We start from the raw sequence: 26,485 nt of genomic DNA, 5'->3' as shown, positions 1-26,485 counted from the left end.
CCCTGTTCTACCTTTACAACCATGTCAGTACTACTGCCATCTCTACTTTCTGGATGAGATTAACAAAGCAGGTGGAAGGTAGGTCATCACCCTAAAGTATTTATAGTCTAGTTGAGGAATCCAGACAAAAATCACTACACAAAAGCTGGGCACGGTGGCACATGCCTATAATCCCAATAGCTTGGAGGCTGAGGCAGGAGAATTGCAAGTTCAAAGGCAGCCTCAGCAATAGTGAGGCGCTAAGCAACTCAGTGAGACCCTGTCTCTCAATGAAATACAAAATAGGGCTGGGGATGTGGCTCCGTGGTTGAGTGCCCCTGAGTTCAATCCCCAGTGCCAAAAAAAAACAAAAAACAAAAAAACAAAACAAAAAAAAAAAAACCCAAAACTTGAAGACCAGGCTTAGGGTGGTGGAGATCTGTGTTATGATCAGGTAGATGACAGGAAGCAACTGAGTTGGGTAGAGTCTGTCTCCCCCATTACCATGGCCAGTCGTGTCCTAGTGAACTGGTGGCTTCTGAGGGAGGATAATGCTAGAGGAACCTGTATGAACTCTTGTCATAGCAATATGCTGCAGCAGACTCCAGGACGTAGGAAAGGCCACCAACAAGTAGATGTAGAGACCTCTTCCCTTGTAAATGCTGCTATAGGAAGGAAGCAGGAGAGCAGGCTGCCCCAGTGAGAGCCTGGGTGGCTCCTGACGCTTTCACCACTGCTTGTCACAGGAGGAAAAGTCAGACAAGGAACGCTGGCAGCACCTGGCTGACCTGGCTGACTTTGCACTAGCCATGAAGGATACACTTACAAACATCAACAATCAGTCCTTCAACAACTTCATGCTGCGCATAGGTAAGGGATCCAGCTCACCTGCCCTGGCTGTCTGGTGCTGGGGATATCAGCAGAAAAATACCAGAGGCTCAGGAAGACCAAAAGTAGTTAGGGTGGGGAGGTCACAGACTCACAGAGCTAGAGAGGATTTGAAGGATCTTTAGCCCAGTCTCTTCAAATTGAAAACCTGAATGAGGGCTGAGGTTGTGGCTCAGCGGTAGAACGCTTGCCTAGCACATGCGAGGCCCTGGGTTTGATCCTTAGCACCACATAAAAATAAAGATACTGAGTCCAACTACAACTAAAAAAATAAATATTAAAAAAAAGATGAAATGGTTGAGCTAGACCTGTCCTTATGACATACTCATAATCCAGCATTCCTTCTGACATGCCCAGGAAGTGGGTCTGTTGTCTTAACTTTTAGGGTGTTTCTGAGCCTGCTAAGGACTCTCCTCAAGAGTGGATTGTCTTTTGAAAGGAGTTAATGTCACATGCTATTCCCTACTGAGAGGGTCTCACTCCTGGATGAAGTTGCAGAGCCCTGAAGTACTAGCTATGTTAGAAGCTGGCCAGTACTGCACTGACTAGATCACTTGGCATATTGGGGGTAGTTAACATTTGCCATGGACTTGGTGAGGACAGGATAATTAGGAGACATGGTTCTGTCTTCTAGTAGCTTAAAGATGACTTCAACAATACAAGGTATTACATATTCAAGAGCTTTTGTGGTGGGAGTCAGGTAAAAATTTTTATAAAACAGGAACTGGTGGCTTCTGAGGGAGGATAATGCCAAGGTTGGCATGTGGCTGTGCTGAACTTTATGCCTCCTACTCCAGGCATGAACAAAGGAGGGGTTCTGGCTGGGGTCATTGGAGCCCGGAAACCACACTATGACATATGGGGCAACACAGTCAATGTGGCCAGCAGGATGGAGTCCACAGGGGTCATGGGCAACATTCAGGTATGTTCAGCATGCTCAGGTATAGGAGAAAAACAGCACAAGGAATGCTCTGCACCACTGCCTCCTGTTGCTGGCGCAGAATGCTAAGCTGGCAAAGCTGTGAGGTGAAGGTCATGCATGGGAAGAGAGGCCTTTAAAGCCTCAAGAGAAGGAAGAAAATGGTTCAGGCCACTTGCAACAAATAGGTCTGTTTGAGTTGAGAAGAGCTTGTGCTCTGGTATGAACTGATATTTGGTGCTGACAGCAACTTCCTCCGGGGCAATCCTAATGTCTGTCACCTGCGTCTGCAAGAAAAGCTCCATGAACTGGGAGCCCAGAGAACAGAGCAGGGAGTTACAAGTTCCCAGACTGTAGTCTGCTACATGGGTGACCTGTGGCTGTCCTACTGGAAGAGAGGACTACGGCTGCCTTAGAGAAGGGCTTTGGACCAGTTGCCCCGAGTTCCACGGGTCTCACCTGGAGCTCTCTGGGGGGTCTGGGATAGAACATTAAAGATGTGCACTGACTGGGACCTAATGGTCACATGAGTATAGATAGTATGTGTGGATCCGTTTTCAGCCCAGGCCTCTAAACCCAGCACAGTCTAGGCTCCCTCTCTAACCCCAAGCTCTCTTACTTTCTCCTTCATGTGCAGGTAGTAGAAGAAACACAGGTCATCCTCCGAGAGTACGGCTTCCGCTTTGTGAGACGAGGTCCCATCTTTGTGAAAGGGAAGGGCGAGCTTCTGACCTTTTTCTTGAAGGGGAAGGATAAGCCAGCTGCCTTCCCCAATGGCTCCTCTGTTACACTGCCCCACCAGGTGGTGGACAACTCCTGAATGGCCTCTGCTCCCATGACAGCCCACATGGAAAGGGAGAATTTCTTTCTTTTGGAATTGAAGAAAGGCCTTGGGAAAGGGCAATGACCACGTCCTGATGTTCCTGAATTACTGAAGTGCACATTCCCATAGACTTTAAGTTTAAAATGTTAAGCCTTCACTTGTTTGTGGATATGTCAGCTCTGAGGGTGGCCATACTATTCTTCAGTGTGCCTGTAGCTTCCCCAGAGTAGGAGTCTTAGGCGTAGTACTTGGAGAGTCCTTCCAGAGCCCTAGTTCCAACTCAGCCCTTCTTCCCCCAGAGAGGCCATGGCCACTGTGAGTAAGAATTCAGCAGAGGTGGAATGAAGCTGCCTTTGCCACTGGGCTGGGAGCACAGGAATAGGAGCTTTGCTAAAAAGAGTAGGGCTTGGCTACTTGGATAATGCTCCACTTCTGCTGGAACCTGACAACAGTGCTTTCATTGTGAAGAGAGCTCCCACGGAGACCTGACTGTCTTTATATGGTCCCAGTTAGGTTAAATGGCCCTTGTCCTGATGTTCCTGGTAATCTTGAAAGGTTCTTCTGGAACCCCCATCACCTTAGTTATGAGAGCAGAAAGTGCAATATTTCCTTTCACCTGGTGGGGGGAGGGGGGTTATTTCTGAAAGAAAAATATATAAACAGATCTTCTACATTTATATTTTTAATCTGTTAAAAAATACTTTCCAATATTGCCTTGCCTTTTGAGCTCTTGCTACAGTCGCCTTTGCTACTGCTTTAAAAGAGAATTTACAGGTATTGATAAAGAACAAGACTGTTTTATTAAAAGCTTTACTCAACTTGAATGGAATCATTGTGGAGATTCTGTTAATGCACCCTGCTAAGTGCTTTGCCAGCCCAACCAAATGCTTAGAAGAGCTTAAACGGAAACATCTCTGTGTCTTTTGTTTTTTAATTTTTAGTTGTAGACGAACACAATACCTTTATTTATTTTTATATGGTACTGAGGATTGAACACAGTGCCTCACACGGGCTAGGCCAAATGCTCTGCTGTGGAGCCACAACCCGAGCCCCTCTTTTATTCTTAAACACACAGAGGTGTCTCACGTTCATGAGGTTCTAAGAAGCGGCCATTTCAGAGTGAAGCCTGACTATAGCTCTGGGCCTCAGGAAGTAACACCTACTATCTGTAACTGGGCAAAGGAGGGATAAGAATTGAGATGGGAGACCCTGATAAGCCAGACTCAGGTTTCCACAGCTGTCAACTGGCCCTAAGCCAGAAAAAAGTAAGTACCAGCACATCAGAGGCCCACGGTTACAGGGAGAAACAACACACTGAAAGGCCCTGAAGATGGAGAGTGAGATTACGCAGCTGGGGCCTGGAGTTTCTAGAGGAGAAGGAAGATATAAATGGAAATGGACCCTCCTTTTTCATAAGATTTCCAACAGGTTTTTTTCCCCCCACAGTGATTATGCATTCAGTCTCTACTAAAATGCTTTAAGAAACAATATATTAGACACAAAACCCCAATTATTTTATCTATAGTACTCTAGCACATCATATTCCTTATAAAACAGTGACCACTGTTCCAAATCAAAGATTGAACACATTTCCCTTCTTACCTATATGATGTATTCCATATCTAGAGTGTCCTAAGAACTTTATTTTCAAAGTCTTAGGAAAATGAGGGCAAAATTACTTGAAGCTCCCACAAAAGATCGAAATGTTCCCTAGTCTTTCACAAAATATGCCCTATTACCCCACAAAAAGGTCTTGAGGCTAAAATATATGATTAAATCAATACCTCAGAAGAAGAGATGATTCTGAGCATAATGGGTGATTAATCATGAAGAATTGTCCAAGAATTCCAGTGCCTATGGGACTCAAACTTGTTCCTTGTCATTCTGAAGAAGAAGCAGGTGCCTATTCTTAGAGTAAGGATGGTCCCCCAGCAAAGTGTGAGAGCCTTTCAATTTTCAGTTCTAGGACTACACATCAAATGTGTTCCCAATGGAAACAATATTTTAGGTCAGACTCAAATCCAGCTTTTCTCCTCCTCTTGAAAATGAAGCAAACACTTGATGCAGGGGCTTCGTACAGAATAGAGTTTCATGAGATGCTCTCTGCTCTTCCCATGAAGTAGACAATGCTTCCACTCCTAAGAAAAGAGATTATATCAATCTTATCTAGTTGCAACTAGGGAAATCACAACCTAGATTACTACTATTCTGAACCTATGCACCTTTTTTTGGTTGGGAGCTGAGAGAATCTGCCTCCTATTGAGCCAATGTAATTTTGAGACCAGAGATTTAAAACAGACTCTGCCCACAGAAATAAAACCTATGGTGTGAAACTCATGGCACTTTCAAACTTTCTGCTTCCTAAATACATTTTACACAATTTTTCATTATTGCCTATGTCACATTGTTATGGTACATTCAACTGGTATAAGCTCACACACACACACACAGTTTCTTTTGGCCAACGCTAAAAAAATTCTGATTTAAAGAATACTCGAGAGAGTCAAGTGTATACTGACTTGTCACACCTAACTGGCTTCACAGTAAAATGAGTCTTTTGGCTCCATTCACCATAGATGACCCTATGATTCAGTCTTTCTTCAAGGGGGTCTCCCATGAAAATAAGAACATGGGCTGCGTTGGGTGTGGCAAGGAGGAGGAAAACTAGTATAATTATATATGCCATTTTCAAAGCAGAAAGGAAAAAAAATGATAAAAACAAAACATTCTCTGTATCTTACTGAGTAAATTTATAGTATGCAAACAGAAGAAAATGTCTCAAGGGGTCCACTTAATGTATTCTACCTGTATCAACTTGAATAAACCTCAGCATATTATATTTCTTCAGTGAGATATCTTTCCTCATACCTTGATATGTAATGGTGACATCAGTTGGAAGTGTTCTCGTGAGGTCCTTATATAGCAATCTGGCACAAAAAGGGAAGGACTGATCCCCCAGATCCACTTTATAAGTAAATGACAGCAAGTTGCACAGAGAGTTTCTCTGCAAGGGCCCAGTCAGAAGGGCTGCGAAGTCATTCTAGTAAGGCGAGGAACAAAGCAAGTGTATGAGGATTGCTGCTCCACAGGCAGTTGTGATGCCTCAAAGGTATCTACCAAAAGAGGGCCCATTCATTAAATTTCAGAAAAATAAATGAACAGAAAAATGCTTAAAAAAAAAAAAAAGACTAATGAAAGACATACATAAGATAAAGAAGCCAAGTACAGTTACTCCCAGCTACTCAGGAGGCTGAGGCAGAAATATCACTTAAGACCGACACACCTTTTGAGACCAGCCTAGGAAATGGCAAGTTGCCTGTCATTAAAAAAAAAAAAAAAAAAAAAAAAAGAAAGTCACTGAGAGACTTTGGCAGCCTTGCAAGTGTGCAAGGCCCACAGGAAGCACTTTCTAAGTAAATGACCATGGCTGTGGGTGAAGGAGATACCATTTCTGCCAAGAATTTCACTGGCATTACTGTATTTGGTTAAGACATTTCATGTCTACATTCACATATCAAGTTAAGTTTAACTGACAAGTGAGAGTTTCAGACTCATTCCAAATGCATAGGTGGGGGAAATGCAAAATTTAAAAGAGTCACCTATTCCCTATTTGCATCTATTTCCCATCTGTTTTTCACCTCAAACTTAGCTCAACTGCCATTCTTAGAAGATAGGCCAGAACTCCAGAAGATGGATCGCATTCCTCTATGGTATTATGCATCTATATTCAAGGCTCAGTCAGGTACTCTGCAAATTCTGGCTGAATTAAAAGTATAGCAATCATTTCCACTATCTTGTGTTAAAAAGTTTGAGAACCACCACCAGAGTGCATCATCATCCAAGTTTTAAGAGAGTAAGAAAAAAGGGGTGAAAAATAGCTTGTACATTTTTTTTCTTAAAATTTTTTAGTTATTGATGGAACTTTATTTTATTCATTTATTTATATGCAGTGCTGAGAATCGAATCCAGTGCCTCACGTATGCTAGGCAAGCACTCTGCCACTGAGCTACAGCCCCAGCCCTAGGTTGTATATTTTTAAGTATCAGAAAGGTAATGAACAAACTTCTGGCTCGGAGTTAAGAAATATTTAAAATACAAGAGAACTTGTCCTTTTGTATTCCTTTTCAGTTTATCTCAGTCCATAAAATGAAGTATATAGGATCCTAGACAAATACCTGAAGTTGATCTGCCTGGTACTTCCTCCCAGAATAAGCGTTTAGGTATTCACACAGACTGAACAGGAACTGCTGAATATCAGTCTGTAAGTATTTTGCAGCAATTTTTTCTAAAGGAATGAATACTGGGATGGAATGATGATGGATTCGGAGTGGCTTCTGTATGACAAGGTCCACAAAATAGGAATCTAGTAGGTTCCCCTCAAAAGCAGTGCTGATACAGACACAGGCTCCACGGCTGGTCACTTTTCCACTGAGCCCTGAAGCAAACATAAGGCAATACCAATCAACAGATGCTGGCAAAGGTAGTACCTTATTCATATGAACATACTGGTAGCTTGCACAAGCCTGGCATATGTGCCCAAATGCTTCTTGAATGAATAAATATCAGCAGCTCCTCCCCTTGATTCTGGCTCATATTAAGACTGAGTTGTAAAAATCATGGAAGAGTGGGAAGGAAAAGGTGTGAGGGTGCATGCCTATAATCCCGGCAACTGGGGAGACTAAGGCAGGAGAATCATGAATGTTCAAAGCCAGCCTGGGCAACTCAGTGCCCCAGGTTCAATCTCTGTTACCACAAAACAAAAGAAAAAAGACACACTAAATATCAAACTATTCAGGAAAATTTCTGGAAATTTTCTTTCTTTTTTTTTTTTGGATGATACTAGGGAAAAAACCCAGGACCTTGAACATGCGAGGCAAGAGCTGTCTTACTGAGCTATATACCCACGTTACCTTTTCTTTTCTTCATGAGTGTCAAATAATTTGTGATAACCCCATTCTTCCCACAATCCTCTTATATCATAAATGGGAGAATAAATCCCCATCTATGCTGAAACAGAGATATAAGGAATTCAAATTATCACGACCAACAGCACAAAGCAGGCCAATAGTAAAGAAAATTCAAGTATAGGGTCTGGCACATGATGACTTGCTAAAATGAATGGTCTCAATCTGTACAAAGAAACCAATCTTACAGGTAAACGTGCCTGTTAAACAACACGCCAACTTTCTATGTGTGTGTATGATGCAAGAAAGGACTACAAAACAAATTCTCAGGAACTAGTCCAGGATTAAAACACATGTAGCACATTAATTCACTAGAGACAGGGACCCAGGATGAGTTCAGGCCAGGAAATATTATACCTGTAAAATGATATGCTTGCAGAATGGCTTTCATGGTTTCCTGATTTCTTTCCAAAACATCTTGCTCACTGATCTCTGCTGTTTGGTCAGGTTCTACGTTGGCAGAAGATGCTTTATCCTGCAAGATATGCAGCATATCAAATTGGATAGTGAGGGGTATTACCACAAGGTCCCTGCCCTCACCTAACTGGATAAAAGCAAAATGCAGAGTATTTCCTATTATGTAAAGCATCAAGACTGTGGCCACTCAATTGGTGCTGTGAATTCACAGAAGTAGAATCTTTGGGTCATGGTGTCCTAGAAGAGTAGAAACTACTAGCTAAGGAATAGTTAGAGTTTGGGTGGAAATGAAGAAGACTGGGGACGGGGGGGGGGGCAGCAGGAAGGGTGTGAGGAACATCTAGGATGAGAACTGGGTGGGCAAAACAGATGGCTGTGAAGAGGCTAAGCCAGGAAAGCTGTTCTGAGGCTGCAAGATTTCAAATGCAGGATTTCAAGACTTGCACTTCTACCCACAGCCCAGCAGAAGGTATAAGGCGGAAATTCTCTCAGAGAACTATGCAAGCTGAATAAAATAACAAATATAAATAAGCAAGCAAGGAAACTGAAAGATGGTCTGAAGGCATTAGGGTACAATCCAAACAGCCAGGATTGAGGAGTAAAGATAAATGCTATGAAGTTATCTGGCTCTCTCTGCAGCGTTTCCTTTCAGACAATTTGCTTATTTGTATCTCAAGGTACAAGGCCTGGACAGGAAGCTATAGGCTACATTTTACATTTCATGGCAGTTTCAGTATAGGGAGAACAAAGACTGGAAACCAGTGTCACCAAAGCAGCCTTTCTATGGGCTAAGAGTCCACAGAGAAGGGAGTCCTACATTCTGCATGTAATTTGCCCTCTTGACACTTGCTAATTCCTGAACAGTGCACATGTGACTTGGAACTAAGAGACTACATGAAAAGAAGTTGCTAAGTAGAGATTTTTGATAGAACAGAGGTTGGAGTTTAAGGCCTGCCAAGGAAAAGGGGCTTTGGTAGACATGTCCCCAAAACACTCTCAAACCTTCAATCGAGGGCCCTAGAAAAGGGCTACATCCTAAGAGGAAGGGCAAACAGAAACTAGACCTCAACTAGATCAAGGTGATCTATCCATAGGCTATCTGCCTGCCAGAAAAAAACTCAATCAAAATATTGCCAGGGATACTGGAAAAAGAGAAACAGATGACTGAAAATCATGAGGAAAAAGACAGAAACAGATTCAAGGGATGCTGCTATCTGAGTTACCAGGTACAGCCAGTAAAATATGTTAAAAGATGGAGAACACATACCAAAGACTGGAATCTCTGACTGTGTGTGTGTGTGTGTGTGTATGAAATTTTAAAAATCTTACATATAAATCAGATGGTAATCTTAGAACAAAAAAATATAGTAACAGAAATAAGGAATTTAATAGAGGTAAAAGCCAACTAAATAGTAAGAAAAAGTGATAAAGGAAACGAAACAGATAAAAGTTCGTAACCTGATTAAAACAAATCTGGGAAAAAAATGGATTAGAAAAATCAGTAAAGATATAGGTCACAGAAACAACAAAACCAACCAACCATACCATGGGAGTCCAAGAAGAAACAGAAGAAAGAATGAGGTAAACACATTATTTGAAGAGATAGTAGCCAAATTTTCCAAAATGAATAAAAAATGTCAACTAATGAGTTAAATTCTACAAACATTAAGCAGAATAAAGAAAACAATGTCTAACATGATATAAAACTGCTGAAAATCAAAATCATAAAGTCTGAGGGGGGGGGAAGACACATATTCAAAAAATAAGACTAATTGGACCTACAAACAACGATATATTTGAATTATTAATAAAAATAACTTCCAATCTATAATTCTATACTCTGCAAAAAAATGCTTAAAATTTTAAAATGCAATGAAATAAAGATGTTTTCAGACAAAAATAGAAAATGTACTGCCAGCAGATTTATACTAAAAACACCAAAAGGAGCTACTTGCATGAAAGAAAATAATCCCACATGGAACTATGAAAATGCAAGAAGTAACAGAGTACTAGAAGGGTTAGCTATGTGTATGACTCCAAAGGGATATGGACTATAGAAAACAAATTGCACAATGAAATCATAATAATATGATAGAGATGTGGGTGATTACATTAAAAGTTCAATTAAATGACACAAGACTGAGCCAGGTGTGGTAGTACATGCCTATAATCCCAACTTCTTAGGAAACTGACCTGGGAAATTCAGTGAAATCCTGTCATAAAATAAATAAAAAGAACTGAGGGTGTAGCTTAGAGATAGAGTACACTAGGATTCAATCCCCAATATTGAAGAAAAAAAAGGACCAAGACAGGCTAAATTAAAAATATTTAACTATATGCAACTCATAAGAGGAATACTTTAAACATAAGGGTATTGAAAGACTGAGCAGGAAGAAATGTTTAAGATGCAAACCCTAACCAAAAAGTTGTTAGTCTGTGGGTGTGGTTCAGTGGTAAAGGGCTTGCCTAGCATAAGGCCCTGAGTTCTATCCTCAACCCTGGAAAAAAAGAAAAAAGTTTTACTAACATTTTACAAAGATCTAAAGACAAGATATTTCACAAAAAAATGATAAGCAACATTTCATAATAAAAGGTTAACTCAACCAGGAAGATATAATAATCCTAAATTCGTACCTAATACAGAAAAAGATAAAAAAGATCCATAATAACAGGGGAAGATTTTAACAAATCTAATCTCAGTAAACTGATAAAATAAGTAAATCAGTAAGAATATAAGACATTTAATGTTCAACTTCTTTAGCAACTAGAGAAATGCAATTAAAACTACACTGAAATTTCATCTCACTCCAATCAGAATGACAATTATCAAGAATACAAGTTAGGGCTGGGGATGTGGCTCAAGCGGTAGCGCGCTCGCCTGGCATGCGTGCGGCCCGGGTTCGATCCTCAGCACCACATGCAAACAAAGATGTTGTGTCTGCCGAAAACTAAAAAATAAATATTAAAAAAAAAAAAAAAAAAAAAAGAATACAAGTTAACTGGGCTGGGACTGTGGTTCAGCAGCAGAGTGCTGGCCTAGCACGTACGAGGCCCTGGGTTTGATCCTCAGCACCACATAAAAATAAATAAATAAAGGTACTGTGTCCAACTACCACTAAAAAATATATTTTTAAAAAAAGAATACAAGTTAACAATAAAAGTTGGCAAGGACATGGGGGAAAAGGCACATCCATATATTGCTGGCGGGACTGCAAATTGGCCCAACCACTCTGGAAAGCAATATGGAGATTCCTCAGAAAACTTGGAATGGAACTACCATTGACCCAGTTATCCTCTTCTTCAGTATGTACCAGGGACTTATAATTAGCATAGTACAGTGACACAGCCACATCAGTGTCCATAGCAACTCAATTCACAATAGCTAAGGTATGGAACCAACCTAGGTGCCTTTCAACAAATGAATGGATATAAAGAAAATGTGGTATATATACACAATGGAATATTACTCAGCCGTAAAAAAAAAGAATGACTTTATAACTTTTGCTAATAAATCGATGGATCTGGAGACTATCATGCTAAGTGAAATAAGCCAATACCAAAAAACCAAAGGCAAAAAATTTTCTCTGATATGTGGATGCTTAGGCACAATAAGGGGGAGAGGGAACAAGAGAAGTTCATTGGAGGGGGGATGAGAATAGGAAAGACAGTAGAATGAATCAAACATAACTTTCCTATGTTCATACATGAATATACCACAGTAAAACTCCATATCATGTACAACCATTAGAATGGAATCCTAAGTAGAATAAATTATACTCCATGAATGTACAATATGCACTCTACAATCATATATATCTAAAAAAACAAAAATAAATAAATAAATTTAAAAAGTAAAACAAATTTAAACATGATGAACACATTTGATACATATAGAATATAGTATAAAACAAATGCAAAATCATATTCAATATACATGAAGTATTTATCAAAACTGATCATGTGATGGGTCATATTCTCTCACCATAATAGAATTAAGCTGTAAATCGGAACTAAAACAAATAACTAACAAATACCCACAGTTCTGGAAATTAAGCAATACACTTCTAAAACCCACAGGCCAAAGAAGATATCACAATGGAAAATTAAATGTCTTACGTTGAAATGATAATGAAAATAAGAAAACTTGTGGGATGAGTTAAGGCCGTGTTTAACAGGAAACTTATGACTTTAAATTCAAATGAAAGAAGACAGTAAGTATGCTCCCAAGAAGCTAAAATAAAGTAACTTAAATCCAGAGCAATTAGAGCAAAAATAGAGGAGAAAGATGACAAAGCAGAAAGTTGATTCCCGAAAAGGTACAAAAGTGATTAAACACAACAAAGCTAAGGGGGGAGAGAGTGAAATGAAACCAAATTACTAATATCAGAACAAAAAATTAGATTGTTTTACTTGTTAAAAAAGAAAAAGTTTCAGGGGCTGGAGTTGTGGCTCAGTGGTAGTGCACTTGCCTGGCATTGTATGAGGCCTTGGGTTCTGTCCTCAGCATGGCATATAAATATATACATACATACATAAAATGAAAGATCCATTTACAACCAAAAAAAAAAATATTTTAAAAAGTTTCACACATATGAGAATTTAAATGAATGAAAAAATTCTTTGAAAAACACAACTTACCAAAAGTGACCTAAGAAGAAATAGGAAATAGATTATAAATAAATTAATAGATTTACGCTGATCAATTAAATTGAATCAGAAATTAAAAGTCTTATGGCTGGAGTTGTGGCTCAGTGGTAGTGTGTAGTGTGCTTGCCTAACATGTGCAAGGGCCTGGGTTCGATCCTCAGCACCACATAAAAATAAATAAATAAATATAATAAAGGAATTGTATCCAACTACAATTAAAAAAAGAAAAAGAAATTAAAAGCCTTCTCACAGAAAAGGCCCATCAGGGAATTTTTTTACAAAATTTTAAGGGAAAATAACACCAATTTTATATAAACTCTTCCGGAGAATAGAAAAAGAAGAAAAATGTTTCAACCTGCTCTGTGACACCAGTCCCAGAAAAAATGGTTAAAAAAATAAGGGCAATCTCTCTCATGAATTTAGATGTAAAAGTCCTATTAGCAAATAGGACTTTTTTTAAGTATATAACTTAGAATTATATAAAAAGGATAATACATCAAACCAGTTAGGTTTATTCCAAGAAAGTACAGGTGACTCTCAAACATCAATTAGTGTATTTCACACATTAATAAAGGACAAAGCTGAGGTTGTGGCTCAGTGGCAGAGCGCTTGCCTAGCATGTGTAAGGCACTGGGTTCAATCCTCAGCAGCACCACATAAAAATAAATAAATAAATAGAAGTATCCTGTCCATCTACAACAAAAAATATTTTTTAAAAAAGGACAAATTCATAGGACCACCTTAATATATACAGTAGAAAAAACTCATGAAATTAAATACTTGATCATGATTAAAACAGCAAATTAGAAATACAAATATTTATTTAATTTGATAAAAGGTACAGATTTAAAGCAAAAAGATTGACCCCATGACTCTATTCAACATAGCAGAGATTGTAGCCAGTGGATTAGGCAAGAAAAATAAAAGTTCCAAGGATTAGAAAGGAAAAAGTAAAACTAAGTGTTTGCATATGACATAATTCCAAATGTAGAAATTCTCCAAACTAGAAAGAAAAACTATTAGAATATGTGGATTTAGCAAAGTTGCCATATATAAGATCAGATGTATTTCTATATGATACAACTAGGAATAAAACTTCTAAAAGATAATACCATGTATCAGGGTCATCAAAAGTATATTTTATGGGTGAAACCCAGCCAGGTACTTGACTTATAAATAAATAAAGTTTCACTGGCTAACACCACACCCATTTTTCATATTGTCTTTCATGCTACAACAGCAGAGCTAAGCAACTGCCATAGAGATCATATGGCTCACAAAACCTAAAATACCTGGCCCTACACAGAAAAATTCTGTTGATCCCTGCAAATACATAAAGTTTAAAACCTCTACACATAAAACTATACATTAGTGAGAAAAGTCAACTAAAATTAAATGGAAAGATATACCATGTACACTGACTGGAAGATGAAGTACTGTAAAGAGGCAAGTTCTCCCCAAATTGATCTATAGATTCAGTATCATTACAATAAAAATGAAGAGGTTCATTTTTGAAAGTGACAATCAATTCTCAAATTTATGGAGAATCCCAGGAGTCAAGAAGAGACAAGATAATTCTCAAGAGAACATGTACTATGGGTATCAACACTTATAGCAAATAAACCTCTGGCTGTGGCAATGATGAACAGGCCATGAGAAGTCCTTTCATTTTTCTTTTCTTTTTTTTTGCATTACTGCCAGGTTTCTGTTCGAGACTATAAAGGCTCAGGGGTTGCTCCAGTTAAATTGGGCTAATTGGGCTGTGCAAAATAACCACACAAGAGACGCAAATACCTTTTTCTTTGGGGTCGCTGTGATGGCGCCTCTGACCTTAAGGGTCTGCAAGAAGAGAGAGAGTGAGGGCATGCGCTGACCCCTTTTATTGAGGAAAAGCTATTCAAATGAGGCAAGGGGTCAGATTTCAGGGGGCTGAATCTATCTTCATGATGTCCACTGTCAGCAGGTTGACTGACACCTGGGTAGGCCACACCCAAGAGCGTAGTAAGAGAAGGGGACAGGGGGCTGGGGATGTGGCTCAAGCGGTAGCGCGCTCGCCTGGCATGCGTGCGGCTCGGGTTCGATCCTCAGCACCACATACCAACAAAGATGTTGTGTCCACCGAGAACTAAAAAATAAATATTAAAAAAATTCTCCCTCTCTCTCTCTCTCACTCTCTCTTTAAAAAAAAAAAAAAAAAAAAAAAAGAGAAGGAGACACACACAAGGCACTTCCATGGAAGATTCTATCCTAAACAGGGCAGGGGTTATATTACAAAGGAACAGGTGAGAACAGCTTCACCCATGGGCTGTAGCAAGACACACCCATGCACAAAAGACACCAACCCTCGAACCCAAGAAGGGTGGGGAAAGCTCTGCCACATTTCTGAGACTGAGTGCCTCAGCACCCAGCTGAGGAGTGTGAACCAGTCACGTGCAAGGTTGGTCTCCCACACATTACAATTCTTATTACATGTATACAGCACAATTTTTCATATCTCTGGTTGTATATAAAGTATGTTGACACCAATTTGTGTCTTCATATTATGTACTTTGGATAATGATGTCTATCACATTCCACCATCCTTGCTAATCCCCTATCTCCTCCCTTTTCCTCCCACCCCTCTGCCCTACCTTAGAGTTCATCTATTCCTCTCATGCTCCCCCACTTCCCTACCCTACTGTAAGAGAAGTTTTTTCAAGAAGTGTTGGATGAACTGGATATCCATATGGGGGGGAAAAATAACAAGAAAAGGAGCGGGACTTCTACCACACAATGCACACAGATATTTACTCTAAGTAGACTGTAATTCTAAAGCAAAAGAGGATATAATAAAGCATAAAATAAAGAATATAGGGCTGGGGATGTGGCTCAAGCGGTAGCGCGCTCGCCTGGCATGCTTGCGGCCCGGATTCAATCCTCAACGCCACATACAAACAAAGATGTTGTGTCCGCCGAGAACTAAAAAAATATATATATTAAAAAAAAAATTCTTTCTTTAAAAATAAAGAAAGAAAATAACACAGAATATCATCTTGATCATAAGCTAGAAAAAAATTAAACAGTACACAAAGAGCACAAAACATAATTTCTGAACTGAATTTCATTAAACAGAGAATGTATTTTCATCCCGAGACAGCAATGACAAGAGCAAAAAGGCAAGCCACAGTGCAAGGGAAAATTCTAACATATGTACTCAAAGAAGAGCTCTTATCCAAAATATGTAAAGACTTCTATATTTAATAACAAATAAAAATGTACATAAGCCTGAAAAAGCACACTTCACAATGGAAGATTTTTAGTGTTTAATTGTACCTTAGTATCCAAAGGGGACTGGTTCTAAGACCCCCTGTGGATACCCAAATCTACGGATGCTTAAGTCCCTTCGTAAAAATGTCATAGTATATGCATATAATGTACAAACTTCCTGCCATGCTTTAAATCACCTCTAGATTATTTATAATATTTAATATGACAAATATGCAACATTATATAACAGTTATTATACTGTATCATTTAGAGAATACCATAATGGCAAGAAAAGTCTGACTGGGCACAGTGGCATATGCTGTAATCCCAGTGACTTGGAAGGCTGAAGCAGGAGGTTCACAGTTTGAGGCCACCCTCAACAACTCAGTAACTTAGAGAGATCCTGTCACAAAATAAAAAATAAAAATGACTGGGAACATAGCTCAGTGGTAAAATACCCCTGGGTTCAATCCCTACCACCCTCCACCAAAAAAAAAAAAAAAAATGTGTGGACATGTTCAGTACGGATGCAATTTTTTTTCTTGAACATTTGTGATCCATCATGGCTGGGTGAATCCACGAATGTGGAACACATGGATACAGAGGACTCTCTATATTTAAAATCATAAGTGATCAGGCAAATTAAATCCATAATGAGATACTCCCACCAGAATGACAGATTTTAAAACTGATAAAATCTATGGTAAAGATACAAAGCAACAGAAATCTTATAACACACTCGGAAATGTGAAACTGGCACAAGCGCTTTCAAATACTGGCAGAATACATGCCCTATGTCTCAGCAATTCTACGAGGTGTCACCTAACAGAAAAGTGTGTATTTTTATACTAAAGGAAAGGAGTGAGAATGTTTATGGCAACAATATTCATTATCATCCCAAAATGAAGCAACCCAAATGACCCATTCGGTATCAATAGAATAGGTGAACTGTCCTATATTCATAAAACAGGATTATTATATGGCAATAAAAAGAATTACCACTCATGAAAAAAGAATAGATGAATCTCACAGACACAACAGTTAGTAAAAGAAGTCAGACACAAAAGAGTTGATACTTTTTATAGAGTTCAAAAACAGGTAAAACCAGATATTGGTGACAGGAATCAGAATAGTGGCTACTTCAAAGAAAGATTAGGAAGAGGCAAAAGGGAGAATTCTGGGGTACTGACAAAGTTCTACACTTTTGAGCTGTGTGGTAGATAACTGGTTGTGTTCACTCTGTAAAATATTCATCCTACTTGTGCACTTTGTATGTTTATTTTAATAAAAAAACAAAGGAGAGAAAGGAGTTAAGAAGAAAAATGCAAAGGGAGTTAAGGAAAGGGGAGGGGAGAGAGGGAAAGAGAAATGGCAAGAAAAAGATGAAAGCCATGTCATCCTAGGGGCATACTGATGGCACCTGGGCAAGGAACAGTTTGGTGTTTTGTGACATATACAGGATTAAAAAAGTAGAAGTCCTAGAAGAGACCCCAACTAGCCGATACTACAGTAATCCTAGTGTCCAATTCTAGATAAAATTTTACTACATATATGGAAAATACTTGAGCTATGGCAATGAAGGGAGTAAATATAAAGATACATAAAGGAAAAATTGACAGGTCTTGCCGACTGGATCTTGGCTACAAAATAAACTGACAAGAGGGAAGACTTGATGTTTCCTGTGAGGTTTTGAGTGTGAGTGACAGAAAGATGGCACTACTGACAGAAATACAAATGACTCAAGTCTGCTGAGATTGGGGTAAGAGGCTTAGATGTCTGTAAGGGCAGGCTGGGGTAATGTTATAAAGAATGTGCAGGGCCCATCATAATTACCTGACAACTGTAGTTGATAATCAGCTGTAACTAAAGATCTGACCATTGAAGCATTAAAGACTGAAAACAATATGGTAAGATCATAATAAAACATAATATACAAATTTGTCAATACTTGGATTACTACTATTCTTTATACCCTAAAAAGTCTGCCAACATTACCCTTCTACTCACTCTGGCTTGCCGTTGCTTCACTTCAGCCCTTAGTTTATCTCGAATGTGCCTCAGTTGGTGAATCTTGGTTTCAAGAGCACTTTCCTCTGGTTGAGCTCTCTGCAGTTCTTCAGATTCTTTATGGGATTTGTTCGCCTGAGCCTCTAATCTTTCCAAGTGGGCTAAAACACCTAAGGAAAGTAAAAAGGGAATTTCACAAGACAAGGTCTTCTATTTCCACCAACAGCAAGCACTTCAAGAAGGAACAGAGGGTGTCTCTTTTTTCCAGAACTTTGTGGCCAGATGAATTGTTAGAGGATCTGACAACTAAAATCAAAGATCAACCTTTTGGGTTAGACACTGATATAAAAATAGTTCCTTACCAGGTCACTATTCAAAGAGAACAAGAGAGAGAATCTGATTTATCTATTTCATGTTTTCTAGCCAGCAGTATGTTATCTAGGTCTACATAATATCACAAAAGCACATCTCTTTGTGGAAAAGGATGCTTCAACAGTTTTACCAGTCTAGATGAAATCTCCCTTACACAAAGACTATAATTTTTAACTACCATACTTCATTTAATTAGGTTTCTGAAGTAGATCCAACATCTGTGTTGTAGGGTTCATAAGCATATACACACGAGAATCGTTGAGGGAGAAAGTCCAAAAACTTATCTCATTCATCTATCCAACAAAGACTAGACATCTTCCTAGGCTTCATGGTACATGCCTATAATTCCAGCTACTTGGAAGGGTGAGGTAGGAGGTTCGCAAGTTCAAGGCTAACCTCAACAATTTATCAAGACTCGGTCTCAAAATAAAAAGGTGTGGGGATGTAGCTCAATGGTACAGCACTTGCCTGGCATCTCAAGGACCTGAATTTGGTCCCCCAAACCAAAACAAAACAAAACAAAACAACAACTAGACATCTAGACTCCCTAATTCCCTTATGGTTGATATATATCCCACTGAAAAGAAAAACTAGCAAGAGATACAAATAAAAATATAATACACAGAATAGCCATATTTCATTTGTATTTCTTACCATTACTTATTGACTCCTATCTCCTCGTTTTCTCAGGAGCCTCAAATTATATTATCCCTTTTTCTGCTGTATCTATTTCCTCTCAATTGACTCCTTCCACAGATCTCATTCCATAAGCAAAAAGGTGGTAAAATTACCAAGCAGAGGGCCCAAACCAGTATGGGTAACAGCTAAATGTTTAATTATTATTTGGGAAAGACAATAAAGAAATTATAGAATTACCCTTTGACTGGTCTAGGTGATGATCCAAAACTTCCATATCATCACTTATTTTTTTTTTTAATTTATATATGATAGCGGAATGCATTACAATTCTTTTTACACATATGGAGCACAATTTTTCATATCTCTGGTTGTATACAAAGTATATTCACACCAAATCATGTCTTCATACATGTATTTTGGATAATAATGATCATCACATTCCACCATCATTTCTAACTCCATACCCCCTCCCTTCCCCTCCAACCCCTCTGCCCTATCTAGAGTTCCTCTATTCTTCCCATAATCCCTCTCCCTAAAACACTATGATTCAGCCTCCTTATATCAAAGAAAACATTTGGCATTTGGTTATTTGGGATTGGCTAACTTCACTTAGCATTATCTTCTCTAATTCCATCCATTTACCTGCAAATGGCATGGTTTTATTCTCTTTTTATTGCTGAGTAATATTCCATTGTGTATATATGCCAGTTTATCATCACTTATTTTGAAAGAAACAAAATTAGGCCTAGACTAGAGACTTCTAACTGTAGCATGTGTCACCAAACTTATTTTTAGTTTTGAAGTAACAATTAATCTTAACCCAAAGACTGTTTATTATCTAAAGTCTCAGCATAAGCTTTCTGAGTATGGCTTTCAGTCATCTATGATAGTAAGGACTCAGAGGAAAACAAGGATACTAAATTCACCTGACTTTCTCAGAAACTGAATACTCCTTAAGAGTCACTCTTGAAGTTCTAAAAAATAGCACAGAACTAGAAAAGCACAATAACAAGAATTGCTCACAAATACTACTGGGTATTATAGAGGACAGTTAAAGCAACCTCACTTCTGGACAGAAACAGAGAGGCAAATTTCAGTATCCAAAAGACTAAGCACTTATGTATTAAAGTTCATTGTTTCATAATGGCAATCAACTCCAAAATAAAGTATTTGTTGAACATTGCTTACATATTAAGACATTTGTGCTAGATGCTTTACTTATATAGCAGGTAAAAAAGTATGTATATAACATCCACAACCAACACAACAATGCTACTATTCATCTCCATGTTCCAGATGAAGAAATGGAGGCAGAAAACTATACAGTTACTCACTCAAGGGCGCAAACTCTATAAAAGCAGAACCAGACATCAAATACAGGTCTAAGCAATATCCATTCACTGCCCAACACTGATTTCCCCTCAGAAGTAATGCATTAAAAAAAAAAAGAGATCTCACTGGCTACAGCTGCGACTCTGTATGTAAACACTGGTATATCATTAACGCAACCTATCAGTTTCAAAAGGAGGCGCCTAGAAACACCAAGTAATTCTTTTTCCTGTTCTTGACTGCTGTTCTTTGGAGTCTTCCACGTTAGCTGCTTTCACCATTCTAACCCTAAGCAGGACTGCACACACCAGTTACAGGAAGGAAAAGGCTTTCAGCGTGCGGGTTACCTGAGGCAGCAGCACTAAGGGGACAAAAGCGAATTTTAAATACCTCCTGTGGACACACCGTCTTGACATAAAGTGTGTGCGCGCTCCATCTCCTCCTCAAATTCCTGTTTTCCTTTGAAGTTTTCCAGTCAAGTCTAATGAAGTCCTTAACGATAGAAGAAAAACAGCAACAAAGTCAGACCCACGCCCATTTGGACTCACCCTCTGGGCTCCGAGAAAACCCACTAGTCCCCACGGGACTCACCTCCCCGCCCCCAGGGCGCAGCCCCGCAGGCCCAGCCCGGGAGCTTTTTAAAGCCCACACCCTAGTTACCTGCCAGGGGGTCCACAGGCCTTCCATTCACCTTCCTCTCTTCCACACCACAGTCTGGGAAGAGAATTCCCGCCATCCCGCCTTCAAACCAGCGTCAGTCCCAGCGTGCTTTGCGCTCCTTCCGTACAAAAACATGGCAGCGCTCAGGGCCCCTCCCTGATCCCAGGATGCACCGGGGAACAGGCCTGGCCGCTCAGGTTGTTAGGAAGATGGCGTCCTCTGGGGCGGAGCCGCAGATCCTGGTACAATACTTGGTGCTTCGAAAAGATCTATCGCAGGCTCCGTTCTCCTGGCCAGCGGGCGCACTGGTAGCGCAGGCTTGTCATGCAGCTACCGCAGCATTACAACTTCACCGCGACCACCCGCACACCACGGCTTACCTTCGCGAGCTGGGGCGCATGCGTAAAGTAGTTCTCGAGGTGAGGCACCCAGGCCAAGGGAGGGACTTTGAGGACGCCGAGACCGGAAGTGGGTGTGGTCTTGAGGCCTAACTCTGTGGGGTAGGTGTGGTCTGAGTGCGGAGGAATTTCTAACTTTTAGACTTTGGAAAAGGTTTTGGGACTTGGGTTGTTACACGAGGAGCTCTCCCTTGCACCTTCACTTCCTCTGGTTTGTGAAGAGTGGACATCGCGCTCGTTAGTAAGAACGGCTCCGCACCCTTCTGGTCTCACCGGAAATTGGTGGGGCCTGCGGAAACGCCTCCAAGGGCGGAGAATGGCGGAGCGAGTCCTTTCCTGCTAACTCGTGCATTCGCCTTTCTGCGTCCGCACTGGCCAGCCTTGTATAGCTGTCCTCAGATGTAATGCCGCCTAGGTAAACCAACTCAGAAGGGATGTGGACACAAAATTTCCTTTTCGCTTTGGATACAGAAGTAAAGTGAAGTGTGCATTTACCTAGGTGTGACACCACACTATTTGTAAATAGATGTTTGAATAGCATCAGTTGAGCCTAGCATCGGAAATACCAGACACCTCGGTAAATCCGCACACCTTGAAAAACAGCGGTAAGGTCTAGATGGCCAAACAGATCTTAATTACCCTTTGACTCGCAGTTCTGCTGGAAGTCCTGTATCTCTTAAAAAAAAGAAAAAAAAATCAGGTGCAACCAAATAGCTTTGAGCAGATTTTTTTTTTTTTTTGGATTATACATTCCCTGATTTATTCAATAGTTTGTAGTACCTTATTGTGGGCTAATTAAGATGCTGACAGAGATGTAAACAGGAATACATGAAGCGTTTTTCTTGTCTTCTAGAAGTCATTCTATGATCTTCAAGTCACTTCCTCTTCCCCCAAACCAGTTTTACCCAGAATTTTCACTCTCAGTTAATGACCACTTCATCTATCTTTCAAGTATTCGGTTCAAAACCTTGAAATTACCAATGTTGACGCATTTTTCTCCCATACCTTATATCCGACTACTCAGAAATCATGTTTCTTCTAATTTCAGATTATAATAGAATCTGACAATTTCTTATCATCTCTGCTATAGTTTGAGCTTCCTTAAATGTCCCCTAACGGCCTCTGAATTAAAGGTTTGGTCCTGTTTTGTGTACTGGGAGGTAGTAGAAACTTTAAGGGATAGGACCTCACGGGAGCCTTTAGGTCATGGGGATGTGCCCTTAAAGGGGATACTGAGACCCGGACACCTCCTCTTCCTAATTTTTACTTCCTGATCACCATGAGGTGAGCAGCTTTCCCTGCTACATTCTCCTCACCATAAGCAATAGGGTAAATTGGCCATGGACTGAAACTTACAAAACTATAAGCCAAAATAAATCTTTCCTCTTTTTAAGGTGATTATCTCAGTTATTTTGTGACAGTATAATCTACTCTAATACTCTAGTCCACAATTCCTTCATTTTCTCCCTTTGCTATCAATGCAGTCTCCTTCCTGACCCTTTTAACTTCATTTGTGTCTCTTTATACATAATTTTCAACGTGGCATATTTCAGCTTTGTGGCCTTTGTATTTGTTCTTCTCTTGGTCCAGAATGTTGTTCCCCTAGATATTCTTATAGCTTTGAGCAGAGATTTTCAAAGGAGCACTTTGTACTGGTGAAAAATGTAGAAATAATAAATTTCTAGTGCTAGACTTGGTTAATTTGTGCCCTTATAAAGTATTATTGTATAAATAGCTGAAATCATGTTTGAAGTGTATTTAATGGCATATGAGTGCAATTGATATGAAGCTAGTTGAGCTATATTATATACACAGAATGATTTTAATTTTGAAAGGAAGTGCATCTAAATATTCACTAGATGGTGTGATTTTGGTTATTTCCTTATATTTCTCTATATTTTTAAATTTTCTACATCAATATCTTGTAATGAGAAAAAAGTGCTTTAAAAAAAAAAAGAACAGAACCCTGGAGTGGAGGGGTGGGATAGTTTCCTTCATGGATGGCTGACAAAGACAGTATCTTTCAAGAAAGAGAGAGAGAGAGAGAGAGAGAGAGAGAGAGAGAGAGAGGGAGGGAGGGAGGGAGGGAGGGAGGGAAATAGGCTGTTAGGTAGTGAAGCAGCAAGCAGTAGTCTTTATGAAAATGTCTTGGAACTCTTGAGTACTCAGAAAAGAAGCAGACAGATTCTTTTCGTTTAGATTCTTTTTTATACAAAGACGGCTTCCAGAAATCTGGTTCAAGACTCCCATTCCTCAGACAAGACATATGAAGCCCAAAGGAAACTAATAGACATCTATTTGATGATTCCAAAGTTGTTAGCCATGAATAAAGAAATGGACTTAGGAGTCATTTCTGATTAAATTGTAGTGCTCCAGTTGCTTTAAGGACCAATGAAATATAAGCCAGTGTCAAGATTAAGTATATCTATTGGTGTTTATTATGTGCCAGTCACAGGTCTAAGCCTAATTTCACTGAATTCTCATTATCGCTAGGAAGCATTATCATCTCTTTTTCACAAAGGAGAAACAGAGGCCCTGCTGAGTCACATAACTTATTCAAGTTCACACAACCAATAGTTGGTAAAGCAAGAATTTGAAGTCCAGCAGTCTGATTCCAGAGACTTACCTAATATACTATGCTGCTGCCCAGAGCCACAAGGTGGGGAGGGGGAGGTGGCATTAGTGCCTCTAGCATGGCTTTACCTGAAGGACTTAGCCAGATGAGTGACAATCCTAGCATTCACTAACTTGATAAAAGAAGCCTCCAGTTATCTTAGTGACGTCTGCCTTCATAGGCAAAAAATGTATCTTATGCATAATTACACACTAATTTTCTGAGTTATAGTTTTAATACTTCCTGCAATGGGATTCAGCATGGGATTTTTGAAGTGGGTGATAGGGATGACCCAGAAATAATTTTAGAAAGGTGTTAGAGAATAGTTTATTTTCCCTTTCATTAAAAAAAAAAAAAAACAAAGTGGGAGCTATCCCAGCAGAAGGAAAATTTCTAGGCTTTGGGCCTGGTGGGATTGGAGAAGAAAGGTGTATGTAATTTTAGAAATCCTTCCAGTAATTAGCTCTTAAAGTCCTAGCTGGCCAAAGAATTAGGGATGGCTGTTGTGAATACCAATTGTAGGGGAGCTAGAAAATGTATGGGGCATACTTAAAACATCTCAAGAGGAAAGAGAAAAATCTCCATTTTGTTAATAGGACTATTAGGTTTCTCCCTGCCTCCACCTCCCCAGCCACTTATCTAAGTCCTGCAGAGAGTGAATGGCAATCCAGAGAATGAAACTCTTGTTCCAGTTTTAGTTAAGAGAAATACACACACACCCTTGAATTTGTGGGCTTTTGACATTTTCTAAATGAGCTGCTCAATCTGTGCTATGTGTTCTGTTCTTTGTAGGCTCCAGATGAGACCACCCTAAAGGAGCTGGCTGAGACCCTGCAACAGAAGAACATTGACCACATGCTGTGGCTTGAGCAGCCAGAGAATATTGCCACTTGCATTGCACTCCGACCATACCCCAAAGAAGAAGTGAACCAGTATTTGAAAAAGTTCCGATTGTTCAAATGACTGCTGCTTTGATATGGTTGAATATCAACTGGGCCAGAAATAGAATTCCATTCATCCCTGAGCATCATGTACTCCTTTTACTCTCAGCTTACTCTTTAGTTGTGGTTTCTTGAGAATCCCACACATGTTCGAATTAAAGTTGTCATTAATAAGTACTTCCTCCTATTATTAGCAAATAAGGAAAGTAGGTGAACAGCAATATTACCTATGGGCCATTGTCCAAATAGATTTAGTTTGACTCTGGTATAAGGAATTGAGGAAACTCACTCACTTTTTTGTTATGAATAATGGAGTTTCCCCCACCCCGCCCCTTACAGTAGGGGATTGAATCCAATGGCACTCTTAACACTGAGCTTTTTAAATTTTGAGACAGTATCTCACTAAATTTCCCAGGCTGATCTCCAACTTGCAATCCTCTTGTCTCAGCTTCCAAATAGCTGGGATTACTGTTGTATACTCCTGCATCTGACTTTGAGTTCTTCTAATTACCCAGATTTAAAACTTTGCCTTTGAATTCTTTATTTCTTATTCCTATCTATATTTATATTTTTAAGACAACATCAGCTTTAAGAAGAGGCATTGTTTTATGTATTGTTAAGAAATGCTACCAATGGGGCACAGTGGTACATGCTTGTAATCCCAGCAGTTTGGGAGGTTGAGGCAGGTTGTAAGTTTTAGGCCAGCCTCAGGAACTTAACAAGATCTTGTCTCAAAATTTAAAAGATTTTAAAAAGGCTGGGGATGTAGCTCAGTAGTAGAGCAACCCTGGTTTCAATACCCAGGACCCCCTACCCACCTAAAAAACAAGACGTGCAAATGACTTGTAAGATGTATTTCAATATGGAAAAAGTTTAAATACATACACACACACACACACACACAAACATTTATTACATTTGATGAAATTTGTCATGTACTATAGCTATTTTCTTATAATTCATGTGTTGCTACCACTCTGTATTAGGCTGTTTTGCTTATGAGAGTGGCCCACTTATCTGACTACCTCCAGTGTATCTTCGTACCTGTTCAGTAGAGGCTACTGCGTGGCCATGGAATAATGCTGGAACTCCTTAGTTTAGCCTTTAGCTCTCCCCATTTATATTCCCCACCTTCTTTTTAGTTGAATATTCTCTTCCCTTATCCATACTCTGTGTTTCAACAGTTACTCTAGTTGCTCTTCTCCACTCTATAGTCTGGGAATAGAATGTGACTGTTCTTCCCCTCCCTTTTCCACCTCTGGATTTCTTAAATTATTTACAGCTCAAGTCCTATCACCTTCCTGAAGTCCTATTCAGCCCAAAGTGATTGTTCTTTTCCCTATACACCTATAACACTGTACAATGTTTAAAATATTGATATAAACATTTGGACACATCTACAGAAATCGCTTGAACATCTATGAAGCAAAGTTCATAGGGTAATGTGTTCAACAGAAATGTTGCATACCTGCTGTGGCAGCTATACTAAGAGCTGAAAATATTAAATGAGTGTTTGAACCAGTTACCCCTGACATTGTTAACTTATAAAAGGCTTATTTCGGCTTACAGGTTTGAAAGTTCTAGTCCAAGACTGGCTGGATTTATTGCTTTGAAATTCTGGTGGAGGTACTAGATGTAAAGG

General features: G+C 39.5%; 3 protein-coding genes across 3 annotated transcripts in view; 2 read left to right on the top strand and 1 right to left on the bottom strand.

Annotated features, from left to right (window-relative positions):
* The window catches only part of Adcy3 (adenylate cyclase 3), an 87,097-nt gene extending 83,537 nt beyond the window's left edge, over positions 1 to 3,560 (top strand). The window contains exons 20-22 of the mRNA XM_026398336.2: positions 726 to 849; positions 1,665 to 1,789; positions 2,424 to 3,560. Coding sequence (XP_026254121.2) covers positions 726 to 849; positions 1,665 to 1,789; positions 2,424 to 2,606 — 432 coding nt within the window. The 3' untranslated portion in view covers positions 2,607 to 3,560. The remainder of the gene's footprint in view (positions 1 to 725; positions 850 to 1,664; positions 1,790 to 2,423) is intronic.
* Positions 3,561 to 4,367: 807 nt separating this feature from the next.
* Positions 4,368 to 20,970, bottom strand: Cenpo (centromere protein O). Its single transcript, XM_026398455.2, has 7 exons — positions 20,891 to 20,970; positions 20,621 to 20,722; positions 17,891 to 18,060; positions 7,931 to 8,048; positions 6,785 to 7,044; positions 5,478 to 5,649; positions 4,368 to 4,747 (listed from the first exon to the last, which is right to left on the bottom strand). The coding sequence occupies exons 2-7, from the start codon at positions 20,664 to 20,666 to the stop codon at positions 4,614 to 4,616; spliced, it is 900 nt and encodes a 299-aa protein (XP_026254240.1). The 5' UTR covers positions 20,667 to 20,722; positions 20,891 to 20,970; the 3' UTR covers positions 4,368 to 4,613.
* On the top strand, positions 20,956 to 26,260 carry Ptrhd1 (peptidyl-tRNA hydrolase domain containing 1). Its single transcript, XM_026398675.2, has 2 exons — positions 20,956 to 21,309; positions 24,695 to 26,260. The coding sequence occupies exons 1-2, from the start codon at positions 21,058 to 21,060 to the stop codon at positions 24,863 to 24,865; spliced, it is 423 nt and encodes a 140-aa protein (XP_026254460.1). The 5' UTR covers positions 20,956 to 21,057; the 3' UTR covers positions 24,866 to 26,260.
* Positions 26,261 to 26,485: the final 225 nt, after the last annotated feature.

Source organism: Urocitellus parryii, chromosome 12 (genome assembly GCF_045843805.1).
Source record: "Urocitellus parryii isolate mUroPar1 chromosome 12, mUroPar1.hap1, whole genome shotgun sequence".
Taxonomy (NCBI): Eukaryota; Metazoa; Chordata; class Mammalia; order Rodentia; family Sciuridae; genus Urocitellus; species Urocitellus parryii.
The sequence above is the reverse complement of the archived record's forward strand: the minus strand, read 5'-3'. Positions and strand labels throughout refer to the sequence as shown.